This window comes from Momordica charantia (genome assembly GCF_013281855.1).
Source record: "Momordica charantia cultivar OHB3-1 chromosome 8 unlocalized genomic scaffold, Mcharantia_2.0 BLBB01000008.1, whole genome shotgun sequence".
In the NCBI taxonomy this organism is placed as follows: Eukaryota; Viridiplantae; Streptophyta; class Magnoliopsida; order Cucurbitales; family Cucurbitaceae; genus Momordica; species Momordica charantia.
Window position 1 is genome coordinate 9,424,810 of NW_028275166.1, and position 23,701 is coordinate 9,448,510.

At 35.6% G+C, this 23,701-nt stretch overlaps 4 protein-coding genes across 14 annotated transcripts; 2 read left to right on the top strand and 2 right to left on the bottom strand.

The window, feature by feature from the left end:
• Window positions 1-203: 203 nt before the first annotated feature.
• On the top strand, window positions 204-5,417 carry LOC111016934 (peroxisomal (S)-2-hydroxyacid oxidase GLO4). 10 transcript variants are annotated; one of them, XM_022292519.2, is made up of 14 exons: window positions 373-555; window positions 634-687; window positions 779-925; window positions 1,058-1,206; window positions 1,283-1,407; window positions 1,495-1,541; window positions 1,613-1,690; window positions 1,773-1,897; window positions 2,104-2,161; window positions 2,321-2,383; window positions 2,645-2,714; window positions 3,005-3,105; window positions 3,767-3,871; window positions 4,887-5,417. In XM_022292519.2, the coding sequence occupies exons 3-14, from the start codon at window positions 905-907 to the stop codon at window positions 5,067-5,069; spliced, it is 1,125 nt and encodes a 374-aa protein (XP_022148211.1). In that variant the 5' UTR covers window positions 373-555; window positions 634-687; window positions 779-904; the 3' UTR covers window positions 5,070-5,417. The 10 variants fall into 10 exon arrangements, with proteins under 10 accessions (XP_022148212.1, XP_087984313.1, XP_087984317.1 ...); XM_088128189.1 differs by having other exon boundaries at window positions 373-687; XM_022292521.2 differs by having other exon boundaries at window positions 373-687; window positions 779-901.
• Window positions 5,418-6,152: 735 nt separating this feature from the next.
• Window positions 6,153-9,670, top strand: FLU (Tetratricopeptide repeat (TPR)-like superfamily protein). 2 transcript variants are annotated; one of them, XM_022292553.2, is made up of 5 exons: window positions 6,153-6,312; window positions 6,745-6,854; window positions 7,254-7,431; window positions 7,640-7,960; window positions 9,271-9,670. In XM_022292553.2, the coding sequence occupies exons 1-5, from the start codon at window positions 6,210-6,212 to the stop codon at window positions 9,471-9,473; spliced, it is 915 nt and encodes a 304-aa protein (XP_022148245.1). In that variant the 5' UTR covers window positions 6,153-6,209; the 3' UTR covers window positions 9,474-9,670. The 2 variants fall into 2 exon arrangements, with proteins under 2 accessions (XP_022148245.1, XP_022148246.1); XM_022292554.2 differs by having other exon boundaries at window positions 7,269-7,431.
• Window positions 9,671-10,575: 905 nt separating this feature from the next.
• Window positions 10,576-19,772, bottom strand: LOC111016923 (oligouridylate-binding protein 1C). Its single transcript, XM_022292499.2, has 12 exons — window positions 19,526-19,772; window positions 17,931-17,992; window positions 17,417-17,519; window positions 17,202-17,278; window positions 17,037-17,098; window positions 16,842-16,929; window positions 15,939-16,014; window positions 15,823-15,853; window positions 15,562-15,681; window positions 15,217-15,302; window positions 14,815-14,991; window positions 10,576-11,329 (listed from the first exon to the last, which is right to left on the bottom strand). The coding sequence occupies exons 1-12, from the start codon at window positions 19,628-19,630 to the stop codon at window positions 11,045-11,047; spliced, it is 1,272 nt and encodes a 423-aa protein (XP_022148191.1). The 5' UTR covers window positions 19,631-19,772; the 3' UTR covers window positions 10,576-11,044.
• A 2,508-nt stretch (window positions 19,773-22,280) lies between these two features.
• On the bottom strand, window positions 22,281-23,417 carry LOC111016866 (protein TIFY 11B). The gene is made up of 3 exons (XM_022292419.2): window positions 23,149-23,417; window positions 22,730-23,042; window positions 22,281-22,586 (listed from the first exon to the last, which is right to left on the bottom strand). Exons 1-3 carry the CDS (start codon window positions 23,282-23,284, stop codon window positions 22,493-22,495), a joined length of 543 nt encoding a protein of 180 aa, XP_022148111.1. The 5' UTR covers window positions 23,285-23,417; the 3' UTR covers window positions 22,281-22,492.
• Window positions 23,418-23,701: the final 284 nt, after the last annotated feature.

A 23,701-nucleotide genomic window follows, 5' to 3' on the forward strand; every position in this document is an offset into this window, starting at 1 on the left:
ACTATCTATTAATAGTTAAGAAAATACAATAGCATTTTTAAGTTCGACGCTTTCAATCCCCATCGGAGTAAATAAATTGCATATAAGTTCATCTAAAGATCGACTTCTAGTAGGTCCAATAATTAGCAATATGCCTTTCAAAAAAATAAAAAATAAATAATTGGCAACATGTCTTCAACTTTTAGTTGAACTTATGTTTTATTCAAGTTGGTGCTCTCGTAGAGCTAACCAGCTTGACCCATTCTGTATTGAAGACTGCACGGGTCAAAATAAGAGCGTCAAGTTAATAATTGATGTCAGCTCTGCCTTATCCATTGGCTCACTGTTTTTCCTCAATTTCAACATCCTCCTGGTGATATCTGTAAGCTTTATTTTGCTGATCTACGGCTTTCTCAAGTGTCTTTTTAAGAAGATTATTTATATTCCGTTCCATTATGAATCTCAAGTTTAGTGGGTCATCTTGATTCTTTCTGGTCGTGGTGTCTCTGAAATGATTCCTGCTTCAGTTTGTACGTATCAAGATATCAAGAGGGTCGCATCATAAAAGAATTCTAAGTTAGTATCTTGTGACGCTGTGTGCGTGTGTTGAGTTTGTGTCATGAATTTTGGCCAACTTGTATGGTGCTGTAACAGTTCCAGCGGGGAAACTGGAAACTCTCATCTCCCCATCCTCAAGAAGTGAACTAAGTAAGATATTTGCCATAGGTTTTCTGGCCAAAATAAATGAGAGAGAGTATAAATCAATGGGTGTACTAATTGTACTCTTTGTCCTCCCTAGAAGTGGGATTACTTTCCCCGTTTTGAGAAGAGAAATTACACATCCAAGGAATTTCTATTGGAAGAAGATGTACCAAAACTTGGCACAATCACTGTAACTGTGCATCCTGGTTTAGAACTTCAAGTAATGTTTTTATTTGATTGCCAGGTGTTGTACAGATCTTATTTTTGCCTCATATGAGTTATATCTATTTGGATGCATCATCCTGCTATACACACATGCTTAGTTCATGGTACCAAAAGCTCTAAAAAAATAATGTTCTAGTCTCTGTTTTCTCAGGATAAAATGTCATCTGAACCAGTGAATGTGAATGACTATAAAGAATTGGCTAGGCAAGCACTTCCAAAAATGTATTATGATTACTATGCGGGAGGAGCTGAGGACCAGCACACACTTAGAGAAAACATGCAAGCTTTCCATAGAATCATGTAATTTTGAAGCTAGCTTATGATTACTGTGAAAAGTGATGCTATATGTTATTCATGAAATTTTAATTGTTTTCAGTATCCGACCTCGAATTCTTGTCGATGTAAGCAAAATTGATATGTCAACAACCATATTGGGCTACCTCATATCTGAACCTATCATGGTTGCTCCAACTGGTGCACACAAATTGGCACACTGTGAAGGTTAAAATTTTTGGTGGATTGCTTAGTTGAGAAATGGATAAATGGTTATCATTCCACTTTTCCTGGTTGATATTTGTCTTCTTTCAGGAGAGCTAGCCACAGCAAGGGCAGCAGCAGCTGCAAAAACCATAATGGTACTAATGTGACTGCAAACTGGAAGCCATTTTACTCATTTGGTATTTGAACTAGTTGGTTTTGTGTGTAGGTTCTATCATATGCCTCATCCTACTCAATAGAGGAAGTTGCCTCTAGTTGCAATGCTGTTCGTTTTTTTCAATTATATGTAAATCCCACTCCTTCGAACTTTTCCTGTAGCAGAAATCAATTGTTTGTTTTTTTAATTGAACTTCTCATTCTGTAATCAGGTTTTCAGAAAGCGTGATATCTCAGCTTTGCTAGTACAGAGAGCTGAGAGATCTGGATATAAAGCAATTGTCCTGACTGCTGATACTCCCCGGCTAGGTAGAAGGGAGGCTGACATAAAGAACAAGTAGCAATGCTTAACATCTTAGTTTCTTTCCTCTCTCATGCATTGCATTCCTTTTGTTGGGCATAAAGTGCTTCATGGAATTGGGATAAGATACATCGTCGTATCATAACTCTTTAAGTCGTGGGATAGGATGTTTTAAGTCATCAAATTTTTAAACAGTGCCTTGGTTTTGTTTCATCTGGAATGGGACTTTGATGAACTTGCAGGATGATTACACCTCCACTGAAGAACCTTGAAGGCCTGTTGTCTGTTGAAGTTGGCTCTGTGAGTAATATTTAACTTCCCTATTTCGGAATCTTGGAGATGCCAGTCTTAATAGAATGATTTCCAATCTCTCTAATGTCCACCGTATGGTATAAGATTGATTGTGTGCCTGCCATTTAATCTGGATAAAGTAAATTTAACTCATGATCTCATATGCAGGATAAAGGTTCAATATTAGAGTCTTTTGTTAACGAGGCTTTTGATGCATCTCTTTGCTGGGAAGTACGTGCAATAAACAGTTCAGATATATATGCATACTTGATTGTCTGCGCTTATGAAAATTTTACTTTGATGCATGATAAGTTTTGAAGGGCATCCCTTTTGTAACTCGATAACTTAACTATTTCTATGTTATATAAATGGCTTCTACAGCATACCAGAAGTTTTAGTAATATCATCTCTTAATGAATTTTTTTACTGCTTAAAAGTTGTCTTTCTTATGTTTGATTTTACTGGCTCAGTTATGATATTTACCGTCCACAGGATATAGGGTGGTTAAAATCAATCACTAGCTTGCCAATTCTGATAAAGGGGATTCTCACTCACGAAGATGGTAAGATTAGAATTATGTCTTAAAGATATTTGAATTGAAATGAACCTTCTATTATCTCTATCAGATTAATGTTCTGAAATAACATATTTTACATTGTATTCAAATACTGGAAGTACGAACTCATTTTATCTGTCAATTAAGCTTCTGATATGATGGCTGCAGGAAAATGCATGATAATGTGTCTGGTTACCCTTTTTTTTGGCTTGATTAGTCCCTTGTTCTGGTTTGTGAGTTATGTTAGTGTCCATGGATAGCCCATTTAATTAGTTAACATGGTTGATGAATGGCAGCAATTAAGGCTGTGGAAGTAGGCGTTGATGGAATTATTGTCTCCAATCATGGAGCCCGCCAACTAGATTTTTCTCCTGCTACTGTTTCCGTCCTTGAAGAGGTAAATCTCATTTTGCACTATTTTTTTATTACGCGAAGCTGTCGGTACGAGGAAATATAATTATTCTTGAATTTCTGCGTAGATTAAATGTTCGGTACCTAACTCTTTTGAAACGTACCTTCTTAAGGGATTGTAAATGACTCCCAGTATCTGTATTGCTCTTGTTTCTCTTTAATTTATAGCTTTTAGACAGATATCACTGCATCCAACTGTTCCTTCACAACTTACTTTGCTCGTGTTGCTACATTCTCTCCTTTACTTGCACATTCTTTCAAAAACTTTGGTGAATTTACACAAGTTTGTCTTGTATGATGCATTTTCCATATTACTTGATATAGGAAAGCAATATGTGAATGTGGCTCTTGTTAGGGCCATAGAATCAGAACCAAGCATACCAAGTGTAGTTGCCCTCAAGGGACAGCGCAGTTGGCAAGTGCTTGGGGTCTCTTGGTCATACTTACTGGCTTAGAGGTCTCAAGTTCGAACCTTCTGGCGAGCTTAATATCAAAAACCTATGATGTCTCCTAGGTCTGGCCCTTGAGGCGGGCACGGGTGCCCCTAGGTATAAGGGAGCAAAGTTTCGACTATCGGTTACCAAGTAGTTGAAATGTTGAATTGCATCACAGTATTATGCTTACTTTTAACAGGAAGTTTGATGCAGGTTGTTCATGCTGTCAAGGGTAAAGTTCCTGTCCTCTTAGATGGAGGTGTACGACGAGGAACAGATGTGTTTAAGGCGTTAGCTCTTGGTGCCCAAGCAGTCCTTGTAAGCTCTATACTCCCAACTCTATCCATACAAAACATTTGAAGTCCCATAATACATTTTCGTTTCAAGTTTCAAATGATTACTACTATTTACAGACAAAGGTCTCCAAATTTTATTCTGTGCTATTTGGTATTTAGTCGCCATGCTCTTCAAACTCACTCAATTGGCCTTTTGGGCCATGTGTGATAAAATCCTTGTTTCTTACTTTCAACTCTTCCTCTCAGAAGTATTTCCAAGAACACTGGGTTTTCTTTTTGTTTTTGTTTTTTTTTTTTTTACTCAAACCCTCGTAATATAGAACTAAATTAAATAGAATACATAGTAACTATCAAAAAATTAAATACAATTATGGTATAAATTAGGTTTAAATACTATTTTGATCCTTGTATTTTTTGCTTTGGTCCATGTTGGTTCTTGTAATTTCAAAACTTCTAGTTTGGTCTTTGTACTTTCAACTTTTGTTCATTTTAGTCTCTGTAAACGTCTCTTTTAGCTACTATACTTTTAAAAAGGGACCATTTTGGTCCCTTTACTTTCATTGTTATCTCATTTATTTTTACCATAATTTTTTTAACAGGACACTTCACTCACTAAATTTCTTGAAATGTAGCCATAAATTTTATTAAAGAGTTTCCATTGTGTTAAAATTTTGCATATCAGGACCAAATTGGACACTTATTAAAAGTACTGGACCAAAACGTATCATTTAATAGTACAAGACTAAAATAAACAAAAGTAGAAAATACAGGGACTAAAAAGAACGTTTTGAAAGTAAGTAAAGATGACTAAAATGAACCAAAGCCAAAAGTACATAGATGGTTTTCCATATACAAAAACACGAGCAATTACGAAACCGATATTTCTTCCCTTCCAAATTTTATGAAATGAAAGCCAAAAAAAAAATAGGTAGCCGAACTCAATTCCTTCAAGTAAATCCAGAAGAAGAAGCATTGTGAAATGAAGTCTTAGTTAACTTGTTCGTCTAACTTGTGACTGGAATGATTGGCTGATTCAGATAGGGAGGCCAGTTATATATGGGCTTGCAGCAAAGGGAGAAGAGGGAGTAAGAGCAGTGCTGGAAATGCTGAAGAATGAGTTAGAGATCACCATGGCTCTTTCTGGTTGCTCATCTATCAAGGACATTACTAGAAGCCTTGTAAGGACACACTATGATCATAACTTGCAATCAATGCTTTAATGTGTTTGCTGATTTACAAAACCAAAGGGCTCAGACTTCTGCAAGGATGCATCTCCAAATTCAGTAATGTTATTCCAATATTTGGCCACTTGGAGACATGGCTTTGTAATCCATGCCCAAAGTTTGGGCTAGTTAGAGCATGTGTGTCGTTGAAGGGGGAACAATGAACATGTATATGTATGTATGTACGTATGAGGTTTTAATGCTGTATCTTGTCTTGGTAATTTTCATCTTCATTTCACCATGACATCCAACAACTTACAAAACATGTAAATGTTGTTTAGAGGGTTGGAGAATGACTAACAATTAAGTTATAAGAGGTAATGAGAAGATGTGTGCTTCTTTTCAGCTTTCTATATATTTATAAAGTCAAAAGTGTGTGTCCTTCAATAAAGAAAAAAAATTCGGAAAATATTTGACTCCTTACCGGTAAGGACCAATCTTGTCATCACTGCCATGAAATGTTTTATAACTAAAAGACTGAAAGGTAAAATAAAGACTTTTTTTTTAAATAATGAGTTGTCAATTTTTTAATAGTGGTGAGAACAAGATTTGGTCATTTTTCGTTTATCTAGTAGAAAAATAGTTAATACCAGTTCCAAGGACCAAATCTTATCTTCACAGTTGAAAAATTGATTCATTCCATTAAAAAATAATATATTTGTTTTTATATTTCTCTTTGAAGAGGACAAGATGCTTCCTCAATACTTTTCTAGAAAGATCATTGGGATGGGACGACTAAAAAATTAAATACTTGAGTCGTATTTCCGAAGGAAAGGAGGGGCATTAAAGTCTTTTGTCATTTCAGCAAGAAGATTTGTAAGGAAAACATATTGAACAAAAAAGAAAAATGACTTGGCAAAAAAACTACCCTGATTTAGTAAATGCCTAAAAAGTCCCTTCGTGTAATGGATATGTTTGATGATTATTGAATGGTGATGACTGACGTTGTCTTTGCCGTTTACTGACGGTGTTTTAATTTTTCACGCCAAGTACTCGTTAATCAAACATATTCGGTGGCAAAAATGTAATTTTCTTGAAGATTAATATTGAAATTATAATTACTTAATACTGTCACTTATAAATTTTAATAGAGAGCGCACGCTGGAACTGGAAGAACAGCTACGTTTATCCGAAGCAATGGCGATGGCGGTGGCAATGCGTTGCTCTTGCTTCCTTTCCCGCCCCAATTCCCCGCGATCTCCTCCCTCCGATCACTTATCAACCAAAATCTTCTTTTCCGGTTAGTATTCTGCTGCTGTATAAATCTTTTCTTCGTTCTTCATGTATTCTCCATTCATTTTAAGTTCAATTCGAGTCGGAGATGCTTAGAACCACAACTTTTACCTTGAGTTTTTTATGCTTTGAACTTAAGGAACATCTTCCGCCGATTTTGGGTTAATAAATTAGGGTTTGAAGTCGTAGTTGGAGGGATAACTGACAAATTAAGGAAGCAAAAGATTTTTCTATCCTAGCGTGTTTATAAAGTTGAAGCTCGCAAATGGACTTGTACAGTTACAAGTTCGCGTAAAACTAACTGGGTTTTTGTCCCCTTGGAGTTTTGACGCGGAATTCGATTAAGTGGCTCGTGGGTACTCATTAAAGGGGGAAATGGGATTAACTGTACGTTACATGAACAAGCTGACTGAAAGTTGTGTGTCTTTATTTATGGCAGGGAAAATGCCGCACATTTCACTCAATTTGGACAATGTTGTCACATTTTGTGGAGAGAACCTCTGCAGACCACTTGGGGTAAAGAATTTGTTGCCGCTACTTAAATGTCAGGTATGATGGTGAGTTTCCAGCTAACCGTTTTGAGTTTGGTACAATAGATTGTGATACTGTTAGTGTTTCTTGTTATGCTTTTCGGTATATGAAAACTTCCAAGTATGTGCTGTGTTTTATGTATAATACGGAAATTAAAACTGCGCTAATTTAACAAATTGTGGTTGTGATCTCCGGTCTCCCAATTATAAAAAATGATTTCGAACTCTGCTGAGTGATGGAAACTATTAGTATTTGAAGTACAAGAACTATGTTGGGGAACTTCATTATCCACTACTTTCTTTGCTAAGCATTCCTGGGAGACCTCTCTCTCTTTGCCCAAAGGAATGGTACCTCTTTTTGTTATATTTATTACTATGTTTTTGGCCAATTGAATATGACATTGTTCTCTGTTAATAGATTTCTACTTTGCAGGGAAACATTGAGACGAGACTTCCAGTTATGGCATTTCTTTTCACTAATGTCTTTGCATTTTCCATACCATTGAAAGCTTTGGCTGAAACATGCGAGGCTGAAAATTCTGGTTTCAACATGCCAATACTTCTTTCTGTCGCCCTTGTAGGGGCAACTGTTGGAGGTAAGACTTTTGGTCCTTTCACACGTGACTAAATTTATTGTCCAACATGTTGTAAAAAATGTGGAAGAGAAGTAATTTTTTGGATTTGCTACTAGATTTCTACTGTATCCCATTGCAATTATCCTTTATTATCTATTTGTGAAAAATGTATATTTCTAGTTTGAATTGAGAATATAAAACTTGTTTAATTTATTCAACTTTTTAATAGGGTTGCTTGCTCGGCAAAGAAGGGGAGAACTGAAGCGGTTAAATGAACAACTTCGCCAGATTAATGCAGCACTAAGAAGGCAAGCAAAGATTGAATCTTATGCTCCCGCCTTAAGTTATGCTCCTGTAGGTGGAAGAATTCCCGAAAATGAAGTTATTGTTGACCCAAGGAAGGAGGAGTTGATCTCTCGGTTGAAGTCTGGAAAGAACTTTTTGAGAAATCAAGACCCAGAAAAGGCATTTGTGGAGTTTAAGACTGCTCTTGAGCTTGCTCAGGTTTTAAACGATCCTATTGAGGAGAAGAAGGCTGCAAGGGGTTTAGGTTTGTTTTTTATCTCTTATTTTCGTTTCTTGCTTCCTATAATGCTTATAAGTTATTAGACAGTATCTTTTTATCGATATGACAAAATCATTAACTCTTTGATATCTAGAATATTTTATTGGGAGCCATTTGTCAAAATCATCCACATGCATTTTTAATATACGTAGTTCTCTGAGTTCTCTATGTTCATTCGATTCATAATTAAGGCGAAGGCCTGTTCTTGTTATTTTTGTGAAAATGCATGAATATTTTTATTCCAAGTAGGTGGTGCCAAGAGATCTTGAGTAAAAATATATTCATTGAATTCGAGGCCTTTAGACCATGTTAAACCCTTTAATTCTCTGCCTACATCTAATGTGATCCATTCACCATGAATGTATGTAAACCACTGCAACTTTGTTGTAATACTAAGCAGCATTCTGGCTTTTCGCCAATCATTCCCTTGTAGTATCCTAAAGTTGTTGACTTCAAGTTTAGGTTATTTGAAATTCGTAGCCTACCGTTCAGCCCCTTCTGCCTAAATCACATACAAAATCATGTTCGTGAACCGTGAGAAGGGTAGATGAACATGTCTGAACATTATGGAAGGCGAAAGGCAACAGTAAGATTGGTTCCCTTGAGGAAGTTAGGTATAGGTCGACCACCATTGGTTTGGCTTAGTAGTCTAAGCCAATGAGGTAAGTGGCTTATAAGAAATGGGTTCGAACTATGGTGACCACCTATTTAAGATTTAATAGTCTACAAATTTCCTTAGCAACCAATTATATAACAAGGTCAAGCAGTTGGTAAGAATATTCGAGGTTCATTGTAAGCTTTTTCGAACATCCATGGATATTAAGAAAAAGTGAGGCATAGGTCTACTGTTTACAGGTCTTGAGATGGTGCAACCCTTCAATTTGAATTTGGAAAAAGAAAAACATGGATTATAATGATTATACAGAGGTGAACAAACTAAAAAGAAATCTTGTATCCGTCATTATCACTTTCTGAAATAGAGATTCTAGAGGCCATTCTCCACCACTATCATCTTCAGCACGTATGAGATTGACCCAGCCCTCAACTTTTCTGTTTTTTCCCAAGTGCTTTCACTCGTACGAGTATCTTTTTTAGCATAATCTCTTCTGAATTAAAGAAGGTATAGACTCTGTATCTATAGACCTTGAGGTTAGATGGCTCGAGTCTCGCCTTCAAGCTGTCTTGAAAGCCTTTTTTTGCCACAGATTGATTTCTCTGTTAATCTTAGGTATACAATGCCATTATTATGGTGCAATTGTCGGTATGTTAACACAAATTTGGATTGGATCTTTCAGGGGCTTCGCTGCAGAGGCAGGGGAAGTATCGAGAAGCAATCAAATACCATTCTATGGTTATGGCTATCTCTGAACGGGAAGGAGAACAATCAGGAAACACTGAAGCTTTTGGAGCAATTGCTGATTGCTACACTGAACTAGGCGATCTTGAGAAAGCTGCCTACTTTTACGACAAATACATAGCAAGGCTGGAAACAGACTGATCTATTGCAATCACACTGCAGTTTTTATCCTTCATAATGTAGCCAAGTACTAAGTTTTCGTGAATGATTCGTGGCTCTTCTCTGCGGAAGATTTAGATTTGTATGTAGTTGTTGAGGATAATTGCATGAGCACAACATCATTTTCTGTGTTTATCCCATCTCGGGTTTAAATTATTATTCAAGTGGTTTCATGGAAAGGCATTTTTAATAACTTCTTCAACCTTGCAATTAAAAGAATTGATCTGACCTTTGGAAGGACATTCATGGACCTTTGGAAGGACATTCAATTTTAATATTTAATAAACAAATAAACGATACAAAGGTATCCCTTATGATTCTTGGTATTTAAAATAGAACACGTCCAGTCATCACGAAGGGAATACCAGCCTATTCGAGAGGGTTGGAAAACTCTCCAACATTCGTATCCAAACACAGACGTACTCAATCCCAAGAAGACCCGAGCAAATATATTTCCACCCCTATCGACATCTGTACCTGCAGCTAACTAACTTGGGTGGAAAGTCCCCTTTTTTCAGCTCCTAGAATAGATATTGACAATGGAGGCCTCACACAATACTACAGGCATCTTTCTTTAGTTTATAGACAATTTTTTAGTCAACGTGCATTTTACGTAACTAAATTGAATAGCATAAGTATTTCACAGTCAATGTGCATTTTACATAACTAAATTGAATTGCGCAAGTATTTCACAGTAACTCTAAGTTTTACTTCAAGAAAGTTGAAAGGTATTCTTGACCCACTGCCACATAGAACTATTACCTAAAGATCCGTATGGTAACGTTTTCATTTCTTGTTTCTTGTTTCCATTTCTTTTTTAAATCAATAAAATAGAAAAGCATGACTTCCAACACTCATAAATTCAAGAAGAGGATGAAATAAGATATTTATTTATGTCAAATAAGAAACGAAAACAAGAAACAAGACAGAAACTTATTTTGATTGTTTCCAAAAATTTTATACAATTTTGAGAATATTTCTAAAAAATAAAAACAAAAAACATAAGTACGCTTAGATTTCTTAATAAAATTAAAAACGAGAAACAAGAAACAAAAACGTTTCCAAACGGGTGCTAAAAGTAATATCATCCAAGTAAAATCAATCATTAATTTATTTTGAGCTCTATAGTAATCATGAAGAGCCTAAACCCTAAACACCCCCACCCCACTTCCAGAAAAAGAACGAACTGTTGCAGTATGGTCTCTGCTTTCTTTACTGGCTCCTCTCTTTTAGGGGCTGGGGCTGTTGTTCATCATACATAATATTACCCTGTAATAATTCGGTAATACAAGAAGAAAACACAGTAACAGATTACTTTCTGGTTGATCAACCAACTCCCTCTAATATTCATAGCCACTAACCCCTACTAACACACAAAAGAAGAAGAAAAAAGGTGTGACAAACATACTTCCCATATATATGGTGCGCGGAAGGTGCAAAAGAAGAATCTGACCGAGACTCAGAGATAGACCGCACACCGAAGACTCAAATAATCTCAGCAGAAGGCAGTCAACATAGATAGGTTTCATCAAACAAACGATAAGCCATATTTACTACTGGTAGTACATGAGTTGCTGGGCAGCGATATTCTGGAAGCCGCCATCATATAAAGCCTGGCTAGCTGCGGCTGCACCGATTCCCATGGGCGCCTGCTTCAGGGGATGATGCCCCTGAGGGTGCATGAGTGCTGCATGGACACCGCCCATCTTGGTTATTGCTAGTTGCCGTTCATAAGCCAAAAGATCAGTTGCTGAAAGGCCAGGAGTGGAAGCAATTGCCGGTAGTGGAAGTGGATTTGAAGCTGTTCCTGGTGGTGTGGGTTTGTTCCCCCAAGAGCACTGTAAATAAGTATCAAAAAACCAATTGGGTTATCTCCCAAATGAATTGACCTCAGTTTGTAAAAAATCCTAGATTATGTAGCAATTCTTATGTTTCTCAAATACGGATGGTAAAAGTTTTTTTCTGTTCTACTTTGACTCTCAAATTCAGACTTCAAAGATGTTTTCCACGATATTAACTATTAAGACCAAGGAGTGTAATAATACGCATCACAGTAAATAGTGGGAGTACAAGGAAAGGAACAACTTCAGTAGTAAGTAAGCCTGAACCAAAGTATGCAGACAGTCCGAATTGTAACCTCTTCTAGTTGAAGCTAATCCATTCCCAGTGCCCAGAATCAGAAATGGATGTTAGACAACAACCATCGATGAAACCCATGCAAGAAATAGCCGAACTTGAAACTCCTTGTCCATAAAGTGCCTTCTGAAATTTATGTTCCACATTGGAATCTCCATGTTCCAAAGATGAGCAATAGATTTGTGGATTTAAGCTTGTAGAGATTTGGAAAGAGGGACGCACGAGGGGTGGAACATCTCCAAGCATCCTTAAAAAATTTGATATGGAGACCATTGCCAACCAAAAAACAAATTCTGGATGTGCTAAGATTTCTGGCCTCCCATATATCTTTCCAAGGACTTTTAGCCTGATTGTTTAAGTGACAATTAGGCCATCAGTCTGCAGAGGTGGGACCATATTTGGCCAAAATGAGTCTTCTCCAAAGAGCTTCCTTTTCTACAGCAAAATTCCAGCTCCACTAGGCAAGAAATACCTGATTTTGGAATAAATCTCACAAACCTAGGCCACCAGAGATGATGGGGCAAGAGTACTTTTCCAGTTGACTAAATGGAAACTCATGGTAGGATTTTTGCTCTCCGAATAGAAGATCTACAGAAATTTCTCAATAATGGAGACGACTTTCTTGTTATCTTGAAAAGGGATGTATAGTAAAATGGGAGGATTTAAATTTAAGAGGGAAGCAAAAATTAGGGTGCCTACCACGTTTGGAGAAAGAAGAGCTTCATAATCTTGGTTTCTTTTTTTCTTCCCAATGATTGCTTCCAAAAGGAAAGGTATTTGGGGGTGTCATTTAAAAGGGGGAGGAGATTCCAACATTACTCGATGGTCACATGAAAGATATCCAATGGGCATTATTACAAGTACGACGAAATTCAATGGCATTATTGGAGAGCTTAACTTACTGGACATTCTCCTTTCTAATGGTAAATTTACATGGTCTACCATGGAGATATCAAAAGCAATCTTTGTTAGACAGATTTTTTATCTCCAAAGGTAGGGAGATTTGAAATTTTAAAATTCGAGAGCTTCCAAGTTATCTCGGGCGGTTTCTGATCACTTCCCTATTCTCCTTGAAGCTGGTAGTTTTTTGTGCGGACCTTCTCTGTTCAGATTCTATAATTATGAAGACTTTGAATGAGGATATTTCCTTCGGATGGGCTGGTTTTGCTATTCACTCTATGCTTCAGAATTTCAAAACAGTTCTTAAAGTTTGGAATCTCAGATTTGAAACGTCAAAAAAGGAAAAGGAGTCTTCAATTCTCAAGGAAATCAGTTTGATAGATTCAAAAGAAAAAGCTGGAAGCCTGGAACCATTGATCAAGAAGATATCACTTTGAGATCACTCTTCAAATGCGTATTAAGCCTTCACTTTGGAGGAAAGGAATTTAATTCAGAAAGGCAAGCTTCAGTGGTTAAAAGGGGGTGAGAACACGAGATGTTTTCATAAATACTTGGTAGCAAAGAAGAGGAAGAGGTTAATTTCTCATCTGCACTCTATTAATGGGAATCTTTTGGTAGATTTTGGTGCCATTGAATCAGAAATTACTTATTTCTTTTCATCTTTACACAAAAGAATTCCAGAGCATCGTCTCTTTCCAGCTAATTTTAATTGGAAGCCTATTTCTCCAGCCATGAGTGCCCAATTGATTTCCCCGTTTCTTTCCAGCTAAAAATAAAGCTCCAAGCCCCGATGGAATCACTATGGAATTCTTCTCCAAATTTTGGGATGTCTTAAAGCCGGATTTCATCAGACTATTCCAGGAATTCTTTAAAAATGGGCATGTGATTTTCTGAAGGAGAATTTCATCTGCCTCATTTTAAAGAAAGAAACAGCCTCTACGGTCAAGGATTTCAGGTCAATTAGTTTAACTACATCCACGTATTTGCTGAAAAATTAAAGTCAGTAAGGAATTCTACAATTTCTTGTACTCAGAGTGCTTTTATAGAAGGATGACAAGTTCTAGACACCATTCTGATTGCAAACGAAGCAGTGGAAGATTATAGATCAAGAAGATTGAAGCAGTGGAAGATTATAGATCAAGAAGATTGAAATGCTAGACTTTGAAGCTCAATAAAAGAGACAGAGGAGAAAGGCTGTTCAGGGATGGGGGAATTTTGAATTCTGATCCATGTAGTAACATCGTTTTCAATCCATTTGAATCGGCATTTTGTGGGGGAATCATTCTTTATTATTAATATTCATGGGATTCCATCTCAAAACTAATTGGTAATGAGAGGAGTAGCTCATACCTATTATAAACCAATGTAAGGTCGGTCCTTTTTCTTTTCAATGTGAGATCCTTAACATTTATAATCTCATTGAGAGAGCCCTTTTGGTTAGTGGTTTCCTCAACCCACGGAACATATCCTTTTTGGAGTTTGTATCCTTGAAGAACTCTTTGTTTATTTTCATTCATCAATGAAAATTTTGTATCTTGTTCAAAAAAAACAAAACGTAGGATCCAGTATAGTAACTGGAAAATGGGTTGGAGAGCCAATGCACACCAATCCAACGAATGAAAATTGAGTATGTGTTATCTTTACCCAGTTCTGAGAGCCTGACCTTGCCGCCACCATGGGCATTACCAACTTCAGTGCCTAAAGAGAGATTTCCACTCAATCTTGGTGGAACGAGGGACGAACGTAGGACAAGGAAAAAGGAGCAGAGGCCATGAAGAACGTGGCAAGGAACTAGGGGGAAGAGAGGATGGATGGAAATTTCCAGGAGATCATAGAAGATTAGATGTATTAAAGACCTGGAAATTTGACAGCTGTAATTGAAAATGAAAGATAGCAATTGACAGCTTGACACTTAATGACTGTTCAGTAAGACGACGACTATACTTTTTGTGTATGAGAAAAAACCTAAAACAGAAAAGCACTGATTATGCACCCAAAATGGAGCCAACTGTCGAATCTAGAGCATTATGCACCTTCTCTTTTATATTCAGGGGGCCCAATTACATCAGATAAGACCAAAATCTATAGAATATGGACTGTTAAACTGCCAAAAAGTGAGCTCCTTCCCTTAAATGAATCATGATCAATACCATCCAAGAACTTCAGCAGAGTTAACCAGCAGCAATGAATAAGTGACATGCGGTTCATATTTTATTATAGTCTTCGTGATGGACAATATGGCACTTGGCAGCAATACAGTAGCTTCACCATATAAAGCAGAACATACCTTTATTTGTCTGCCACAAAGAAAAGACCGAGTATTGCCCATCTGAATAGCCAGAGCTGCCTCAGCATGAGTATTATACCTCACAAAACCAAATCCTTTATCCCGCTGAATTCGGACCTCCTCTATCACCCCAGCACCTAGAGAATGAAAATGGTGGTGTAGATCAAGTTGAGTGACCTGCAGACAAGGAATAACCGATTCCAAATGAGACAGATACCCAAACAATGACTTTTAGGAGAATGTTATCACACACCCTCCACAAGTGATGGCGTAACACCCCTAAGCATCTTTTCCCCCTCTACATGGAGTCCCGTAATAAAACTTTGTGTGCTAGTGCACATTCTACATGCATGTTAAAGAGCTAAATAGTTTGGTCACGAAGTAATGAAGGTGGTTTCTTACCTCTGGAGCAAGATTACCCACATATACAGTAGTAAATTGAGGATTGTTCTCGGGAGCCTCATTATTTACAGACTCTTTACCATCTTCTGCAGTATCACAGCAATAAATGTAAGCTTTTCAGATCTTACTCTAATACCAATGTATCTTACTCTAATACCAATGTCACAGAAGCAAATATCGAACTTGCACAGAAAGAGAGTTCTTCTGCTTCTTAGTCATATAAATGGATCATAATTTAGTTTTAGGGTTTTAATAGAATAGGAAGGTAAGAATCTCTGCAGTAACTGATGAAATAAAAGAAAGCAATCTGCATGATTTGTGGTCCAGATTCTGTACAAAACTGACCAGATGAGCAATTTGTTAGTTCTACCACGCTTTTGGTATCTGAGCCCTGTTTATCTTCATTCACGCCAGCACCTTTGGTTGCCCAGTTACAACGTATCTGTCTACTCCCAAGCCACTTACCTGAGTGGAAAAAACAGACCAAAAAGTGATCGGATTAATGACTTGCAAGCATAAATCTACCATAGTGACTAGAAGACCCCAAAAGACATTACAAGGGCTGGCAGGCAACCATCAAGGCAAAAGAGCAGAACTAAAACATACCAGTTAAGTCATTGATTGCACTTTGAGCTTCCTGAAAGAGGTGCATCAAAATGTTCATTCTTCAGAACAGAATTAAAGAATGAACAGTTAGCAAGCACTGAGAAGAAATTCAAAACCTGCTGGTTTCGGAAGGAAACAAACCCAAACCCTCTTGATCGCCCAGTCTTCTGATCCCACATAACCCTAGCATCTCTGAAATTAATAAAAGGGTGTGATTAAGTTGCATCGATCAATAAGACTTGTTCAAAAACTCAATTTTTAGTCAAAGCATCATGATAATATTATCTTAGTCTTAACCAAAGAATCTTAAGAAAGGATGTCTATGAAGAGGAAGAGTGAGGGGCTTTAGTTTGGCAGAGATAAGTTCCATTTTAGGGCTATGGTCAGACATGTTATTTTAAGAATTGGTGGAAAGAAACCTGCTACCCTTTATGTCTTTCTGAAGTTTTCTTCCAGCTTTGGAGACTGTCTTTAAGTCTTAACTTTGTAATTGCAGTCGCTTTTCCCATGGAAATTATGGAGTTGTTGACATTCTAGAAGTTTGCAGGATTTCAACAGTCTTTGGTTCATCTCATTTAAAGCTTCATTGTAAGGATTGGCCAGATAGATCCATCGTGTTTAAAAGGCTTGTGAGCTCCTAAAGGAAATAAATCTATGGTTTTTTGTTCGTCGGCCACTCAAGTCTTGGTTGTGTTCTTCAGTTTTTGTCCGATTTAGGTGGGTTGTCCTTTTTTGCCTGACAAGGAAACATGTAGGTGGGATTGTTCTGTTATTGGTTTTTTTTTATTGAGGGGCTTGTTTCTTATACATACTTCTACAGGGAGGTTTCAGTGAGAGTTTTTATGTAACCTTGTATGTAACTTTTCATAATTGCAGTGAAAACTTATGTTTCCTTTAAATTTTAAATTTTATATACACACACAATGAATCTTATTTCCTCGTGTTTAAGGAGCCGTTAAATGGACAGTTAAAAAAAAATACGAGAAACAATGTTTAGTATCTAAAGAAATAGTGCTTACGAGCAACTGGAGTAAACAGAAAAGCATGCAAACAACATAGCATCAGTGACCTCAGGGCTAAGATCACCAACAAAAATGTTGAAATGACCTGCACAAATAAACAATAGTTTTACATGATTGTGGAAATTTTATTTTGATAATAAAAAAACCATTATAAAACCAGTAAATGGAATAATTATCAATAGAAAATCCAACCTGATGTGTCTTCCCTCTGACTGCTAGCATATGCCCAGTTAACTTTGATAGGCTGCCCAAACCTGCCATGTGCAAAATACTTCTGAGATGATACTACAAAATAAGAAGAAGAAGAAGAAGAAGAATTGACGTAAAAGTTTTTAAAAATCCCACAGTTCTACTCACAAATGCCTCCCATTGAGTGACAAAATAGCAAGGGCAGCTGATCTTCGATCAAAGTAGTGGACAAATCCATAGGATGACTACTTAAAGCAGAGCAACACACATGTAGATCAGTATGATTACAACTGGCTAATGGGCTCAAAACATAAAAGATAACAAGCAATTTCTAACAAGACCAATACTAATCTAGAGTTTAATGTACACACAAAAAGACAAACCTTCTCCTTCCTCACAAGCTTACACCCTTCAACGAGACCAATACTACCAAAAACCTCTTGAAGAAGTGGTTCTGTTACTTGTGCATGGATGTTTCCAACATATCTGAATTTTCCAAAAGCAATTATGCAATAAATCAAATGATGAGAGAGAATGGAGAAATGCAACAAGAGAAGATAATTACGAAATCAGCAATACATCTCATAAATTTAGTTAGTGCACAGACTCTAATAATCATCATCAGTAAAATGACTCAAATAATAACAATAATAGAATTTAATCCCAATAATGGAAACCTATGAAACTATTATTGAAAAAGCAACATAGGAAATCTTTTCAATGGTACACAAACATAGTGATTGATAACACAGCTTTATGCAATGGAGGAAGAAATCCAACTAAAAGAAAGAATAAATATAGTTAAACAAAAATAAAAACAAAAAAAATTATGAGGTAGTTAAACAAAAAAATTTTCAAAAAAACAAATCAAAGGATAGTATCCAGGCAAACACTCACACACTGCGGCAAGTACTTGCATCAAAACCAGGAGGTAGATTTCCACTAGGGATTGGCTCAATCTGCAAAAAGAAAGGGTAAAAGGAAAATGAAAAAAAAAATGGCACAAGGGATAAAGACCCTAACCTAGAGGATTTCAACCTAGAAGCAAAAAATGGTTTCATAAGGTTTTCCTATCTAATGCTGAGAGGTTAAAAAAGGAATCCTAACACTTACAAGCAATAAAAATAACCTAATGTGAATCAAATTGATTTTTATTTCAAGTTTAATAAAAATTATCTACTTTTCACAAATTTTGGCAGCGTGAACAGTCCAGACTAGTCCAAATACATATAATTCCACTTTACAAACCTTTCAAATAGTTGAAAATTATAAACTTAGATACATGAATCATTAAATAATATGCAACCACAAACAGACATTTATTCTATTCACTGAACAGGATGACTATTCATAACAACATATCTTCAACAAAATAAGAATAAATTGCATTCACGCCACCCTTATTTGTTTAATATCTTTAGAAAATCTCAAATGTATTTACTGAGAGTTAACTACTGAATATACAAGCTCTCTATTTGCAGAGAAGAAAGCAAAGGACTGTTTAACCATTAACTAAAATACATTCACAAACTGAAACTACTGTAGCAAACCAGCTTGAATGATTATATGGCTAACTAAACCAATGGTTCTAACTTCTACTTCCCGACTACCTCAAATTATATGGAAGAAGTACAGTATTTGTCAGGATACAGCAATCTCAAGATATCATTAAGAGGTTAGCTTAGAGCTACCCTGTCCATATATTTAGCTCTTCCATTCAACTAGCATGCCGGGGAAGAACATAATAAAGAGGAGAAAATGCATAATAACCCTTCTCAGGCTTATGCACATTCAATATTCAATGGCAGCCAACAACACAATGCTTTTCAAATTTGTCAACTGTCTCAAGGCACTTTCCAGAAGGTGATTATACTATGTCCACATACAACACCGACACGTGATAAAATGGTGGTCAAAACATAAAATAAAATAATATTTTTCTCGACCAATTATACTAAAAAAATAGAACTTAAAGGGAGCAAACAAAATAAACCAACTACAATCACATACAATTGAAAAGAAAATACATATAACGCTAGTACACAGGGAAGCAGTCTTATCGCTGTTCCTATAACAACTGCTAATAACAACATTCTGAGAATCGTATCATAATTCACATGTCATCTCGAACCAAAACCCAGCCGGAAAATTTGATTTTATTAGAACATAACCCATTATCAATCATCAAAATATCAACAAGGAGTTAAAAAATCAGCTCAAATTGGAATTGAGGTGATTAGTACTCCGCGATGTGAAGTGAAAACGAAACATAACGCGACACAACATATCCAACAAATGCAGACCCCGTATAAACAAGCAGCAGAAATAAGAAACTATAATTCCACCCAAGGCCCGTATCAAGCTCGTATAAACTAACCCTCATTCGGTTGTTCAATAACACGCAGAAGCAATCAACAGAGTTCAAAATAAACCGCGGAAATGAAATTAAACCAATAAAAGAAATGAGTTAGAAGATTAACAGGAGGTGGAACCTGGGGAGGAGCTAAGAGGCCAGGATGATAGAGAGACTGCTGCTGAAGAAGAGCTTGCTGCATCAAAGCTTGCTGCTGCTGCTGCTTCAGCCTCTGATGCTGCATTTTTCTGTTTAATTTACGCTCTTAAATCACAATAATTTCCCGACAAAGCGATATATTAGGGCTTGGAAACGAGGTGTGTCAACGACCTCGGAAAAATGGGGGAAGAGAGAGAGTGGCTTCAGGGAGGAGAAGCCTAATCACTCGCCTCCCAACAGAGCAGTCATACTGTGCATTTGTTTTTAATGTTATCGGTTTGAATTGACCAATGATACGTCGACACCTAATAACAAAGTCCACCAGTTTTTTTTTTTTTATATATATAGTCCACCAGCTTCTTCTTTCAGACCACATATTTTTTGTTTTTTATATAATTTTACATTTTAAAATGTATTAGATTAAAAACAAAATTTTCTATTACATATATTTTGTTTAAAAATAACAAATAAAAATTTTATCTAATAAAAATAATCAAAACCCATAATTTTTCTTTTACATCATTCTTTTTTTTTTTTTGAAAAATATCATGTTATTTGACACGAAATAAATTTAAATGGTATATTATCATTGTCACATTTTTTAAGTACTAAATTTAAATTGAATCTTAGCTTCTGTCCGTATTTGTTTCAAAAATTATAAGATATCTAGGTATTGTCAGAAGGACAAATTTTATTTCGATCTAAACTGGTCTGGCCGTTAAGAGTTTAAATTAAATGAACTTCATGTTATTTCAAATAGAATAATTTACATTCAACTTTAAAAAATAATAAAAAATAGAAAAAAATAATGCTATCTAGCTAATTGAATTATCTCCTCTCAATTAGTCCATTTAAAGAAAATTATTTTCAAACATTCATATTTAAGTTTATAATACAAATTGGTTCATCTCTCCATGTTCATAATTGAAAGGTTATGTATATAAAAAGTAAAAAAAACAAAAAAAAAAAAAAGAAAATTGTAAAACAACATCTCACTACCATTGAACACAATGTGTGATAGCGCAATGAGAGGGCCTACCTCAAAATTCTATAAAATAAGCAAGTCATCGTTCCAAGGAAATCAATAACAACCTAACTAAGTATAATTGGTCTAGCTCTATATAATATTTTTGTTCATATTTGTAAGTCATGTCCTAAATATCATCATAGTGTCTTGGGCTGGCCTATTTCTTTTTTCTATTTATTTTGAGTATACAGATTTCGTTAAAGAGTCAAATTTAATTTTCATATTTTCTTTAGTTAAAAAAAAACAACGCATTTCAAATTTATGCAAAATTATTTTTCTTTTCGAAAATGTCTAACATATGTTTGATGTTTTTCATGTGAAAATGTTTCATTTTCATGAATTCGTCTGATAATTATTCAAAAGTTCAAATAATGTGGATAAATTAGACCTTTTCAAAACACGTACTTCATATTTTTGGGACATGGATTAGAAGCTCGAGTAGTGTACCGTTTTTCTTCATCATACTATAAATAATCGCAGGAAATCATTTGATAACACGGACTTCTATTTCTCAATGATATTCAACGATCAAGAAAATCAGTTAAATCCCGTGAAACCATTTCATAGCTATTGTGCCACTTAATTTGTATGTTTTTTTTCTTATTTTTACAAACTATTATAGTATGTGACCTTTTAGCATCTACAAAATTAATTATTGTTATAAAATTTGTATTTGTAATTATTTTTTGCTATGTTAGTACTATGTGACTAAATATGGAGTATTTTCTTCCCCGAGTAAATTTGATATTATTTTTTTTTTATAAACAGTAAATTTGTTATTGAAAGTGTGATCTAGTTCTTTTGCCTCCTCTCAAAACATAATAATAATAACAACAACAATAAATAATAATACTAATAATAATAAAATAGCACCATAATTTAACAACTTTCAAGTTTATCAAATTAAACTATAAATTCAAATGAGTGTGACAATTTGACTTTATAATAAATTTATGCTAATTCATCCACTAATTTTAACCCTTAGAAAATAAAGAAAAAACTTACTAATTTTAAAAAGTGAAGTTGGTACAAAATTAAGTTTGGTTAATACATCGACTGTTAAATAATTATTGAAAAATTAATTCTTTTTATCTAAAATCATATCAAAAAGGTCCAAATATTTGTTATATTATTAATGGAATGAAATAGGTAATAATTTTTTAACATTATTCAAATGAAAATTTTATTAAATGGTAAAAGTAGGAATATTTTTTCAAGTTGAAGGTAAATATTAGAATAGTTATCCAATTTTATAGGTCACGAAACAAAATTCTAACATAAAATTGAATTTTCTTTCACAATTCTAGAACTAATAATTGGAAACTATAATTTAATTTATTAAGAAGTTTTTATTTCATCTCAAGGGCCCAATAAACTACTACCAGTGGAAGGAAAAATTAAACTTTTTCTTTAGGAAAATAATTTATTTTATTTATTTATTTATTATTTAGTAAATTGTGGGTTGGATCCCACCCTATTAATTTTATTTTATTTTTGTAAGTACAACAAAATTTCTTTAGGTGGTCTAAAAATTGTTGTTTGCGAAGTTTGTTTATCTCTATCTTTAAATTTTCTAGACAATCACACACATGTGAAATAATTTGAAACATGGGTTTCATTTTTTTGGCCCAATTGCAGCATCAATTCATGTATTAACAACAATCAAGGCTATGATTAGTTAAACAAATCGAAAAGGGCCAAAACACCATAATCAAAAACCCTAAAATTTCATAAAGTCAACTAATAATCACGAGGTATAAATCTGAAAGATAATTACAGAGCTCTCTGTTCTTGTTCATACAAACTGGAACCGGTAGGATAAGAGACATGGTTACGACAATAAAGTGTGTAGTCAGAATTTTGCAGTAAAATTAGGGAGATAAACTTAATGAAGAGTAAAAATTAAAACATTGCCTTCGCTTATAAATTTAGATCAAAGTGGTTCGAAGATTTGTGGTTAGAAGAGGCTGAATATTGGTGCGGATTCACTTGGTATGGCGCTCTTGCTGCAGCCCTGAATAAACCCAAATTACGAAAACAATTAATTAGAAGCAGAATAATATTCAATTTGAGAGTAGAATGTATTTGGAAGTGATGGTAATTGATTTTTCAATTGGAAAATAGACTAATTTTGACAATAAAAAAAAAGATAATTACCTGTCTTTTCTCTTCTCGAAGAATCGGTGGAGGGAAGCTCTTCTTGCAATGGGCAAATCGCCTTGGGCTTTAGCCTGAGGTTGCGGATGGAGTTGTTCTCCGGCGGCGGCGGATCTGGAAGAGAGGGTTGTTGCCGTTCCCTTGCCGGCCATGGCCATGATCTCCTCCGCCCTCTCCGGCGGAAGATCATTGAACACCACTACTTTTCCGCCGTAGAAAATGGTCATCTGCCCGGAGCCCTTCTCTTCTGGGCTTTCCATGTTCGTCAGCAAGTTCCTGATCGCCGCCGGTCGACCAACCGTCGAAACCTCATCTGAAACACAACCACATATTAGAACACGCCTTCAAAATCCAGAAAATATTTCGAATTAATGAATTAATTAAAAGTTTCGAAAACCCAGAAAAAGAAATTAAAGTACCTTTTGGTTCGATTTCAATCCTCGTGACTCCAAGGCTTCTCTTCTCCTTCAAGTACTGGCTCAAGAGATTACAAGTCTGGGCAAAACTGGACTTCTCCGGCTTCCGGCCGGCGGCGTTGTCGGAAGGAGCGGGCATGGCGGCCGGAATTCAAACCAAAGGGTTTTTAGGGAATTTGGATATAATTGTATCAGATCTGAAGGATTTAATTTACGAGTCGTTCAAATTTCCGACGAATATAAAGAGGAGCTACCTTCCTTGCATCTTCCTCCTAAGCTGATTGGTCCTTTTTTTGGTGTCTTTATCTAATTGTCTCTTGAAAATTATATATTTGATTAATTTATTTGACTTAAAGCACGTGTTTTGTTTTGTTTTTGTTTTTGTTTTTTTAATTTTAAAAAGGAAAGGAGAGAAAGCAGGGGAAGGAAGAAAACCAATTATTACTTTGACACCTTAATTCAAGGGGCGAAAGTTGGGGCGGTTTCTCATCAAATGCCTCTATGTCTTTTGCTATTTACGAAATTGCCCCAATCTCAACTTTTTCTTTTTATGCTT

Bases quoted from the DNA above. Each gene is read 5' to 3' on its own strand.
- LOC111016934 (XM_088128188.1), top strand. From the start codon at position 905: ATGTTTTTATTTGATTGCCAG. The intron at 926-1,057 runs GTGTTGTACAGA...CTGTTTTCTCAG, and splicing joins TGTTTTTATTTGATTGCCAG to GATAAAATGTCATCTGAACC. The intron at 1,898-2,103 runs GTAGCAATGCTT...ATGAACTTGCAG, and splicing joins GAGGCTGACATAAAGAACAA to GATGATTACACCTCCACTGA.
- FLU (XM_022292553.2), top strand. From the start codon at position 6,210: ATGGCGATGGCGGTGGCAATGCGTTGCTCTTGCTTCCTTTCCCGCCCC. The intron at 6,313-6,744 runs GTTAGTATTCTG...TATTTATGGCAG, and splicing joins AACCAAAATCTTCTTTTCCG to GGAAAATGCCGCACATTTCA. The intron at 7,432-7,639 runs GTAAGACTTTTG...ACTTTTTAATAG, and splicing joins TGTAGGGGCAACTGTTGGAG to GGTTGCTTGCTCGGCAAAGA.
- LOC111016923 (XM_022292499.2), bottom strand. From the start codon at position 19,630: ATGCAGCATCAGAGGCTGAAGCAGCAGCAGCAGCAAGCTTTGATGCAG. The intron at 17,520-17,930 runs GTGAGTGTTTGC...TGGAAAATTCAG, and splicing joins GCAAGTACTTGCCGCAGTGT to ATATGTTGGAAACATCCATG. The intron at 16,015-16,841 runs GTAAGCACTATT...TATTAATTTCAG, and splicing joins TCTGTTTACTCCAGTTGCTC to AGATGCTAGGGTTATGTGGG.
- LOC111016866 (XM_022292419.2), bottom strand. From the start codon at position 23,284: ATGCCCGCTCCTTCCGACAACGCCGCCGGCCGGAAGCCGGAGAAGTCC. The intron at 23,043-23,148 runs GTACTTTAATTT...GTTGTGTTTCAG, and splicing joins GATTGAAATCGAACCAAAAG to ATGAGGTTTCGACGGTTGGT. The intron at 22,587-22,729 runs GTAATTATCTTT...GGGTTTATTCAG, and splicing joins TTCGAGAAGAGAAAAGACAG to GGCTGCAGCAAGAGCGCCAT.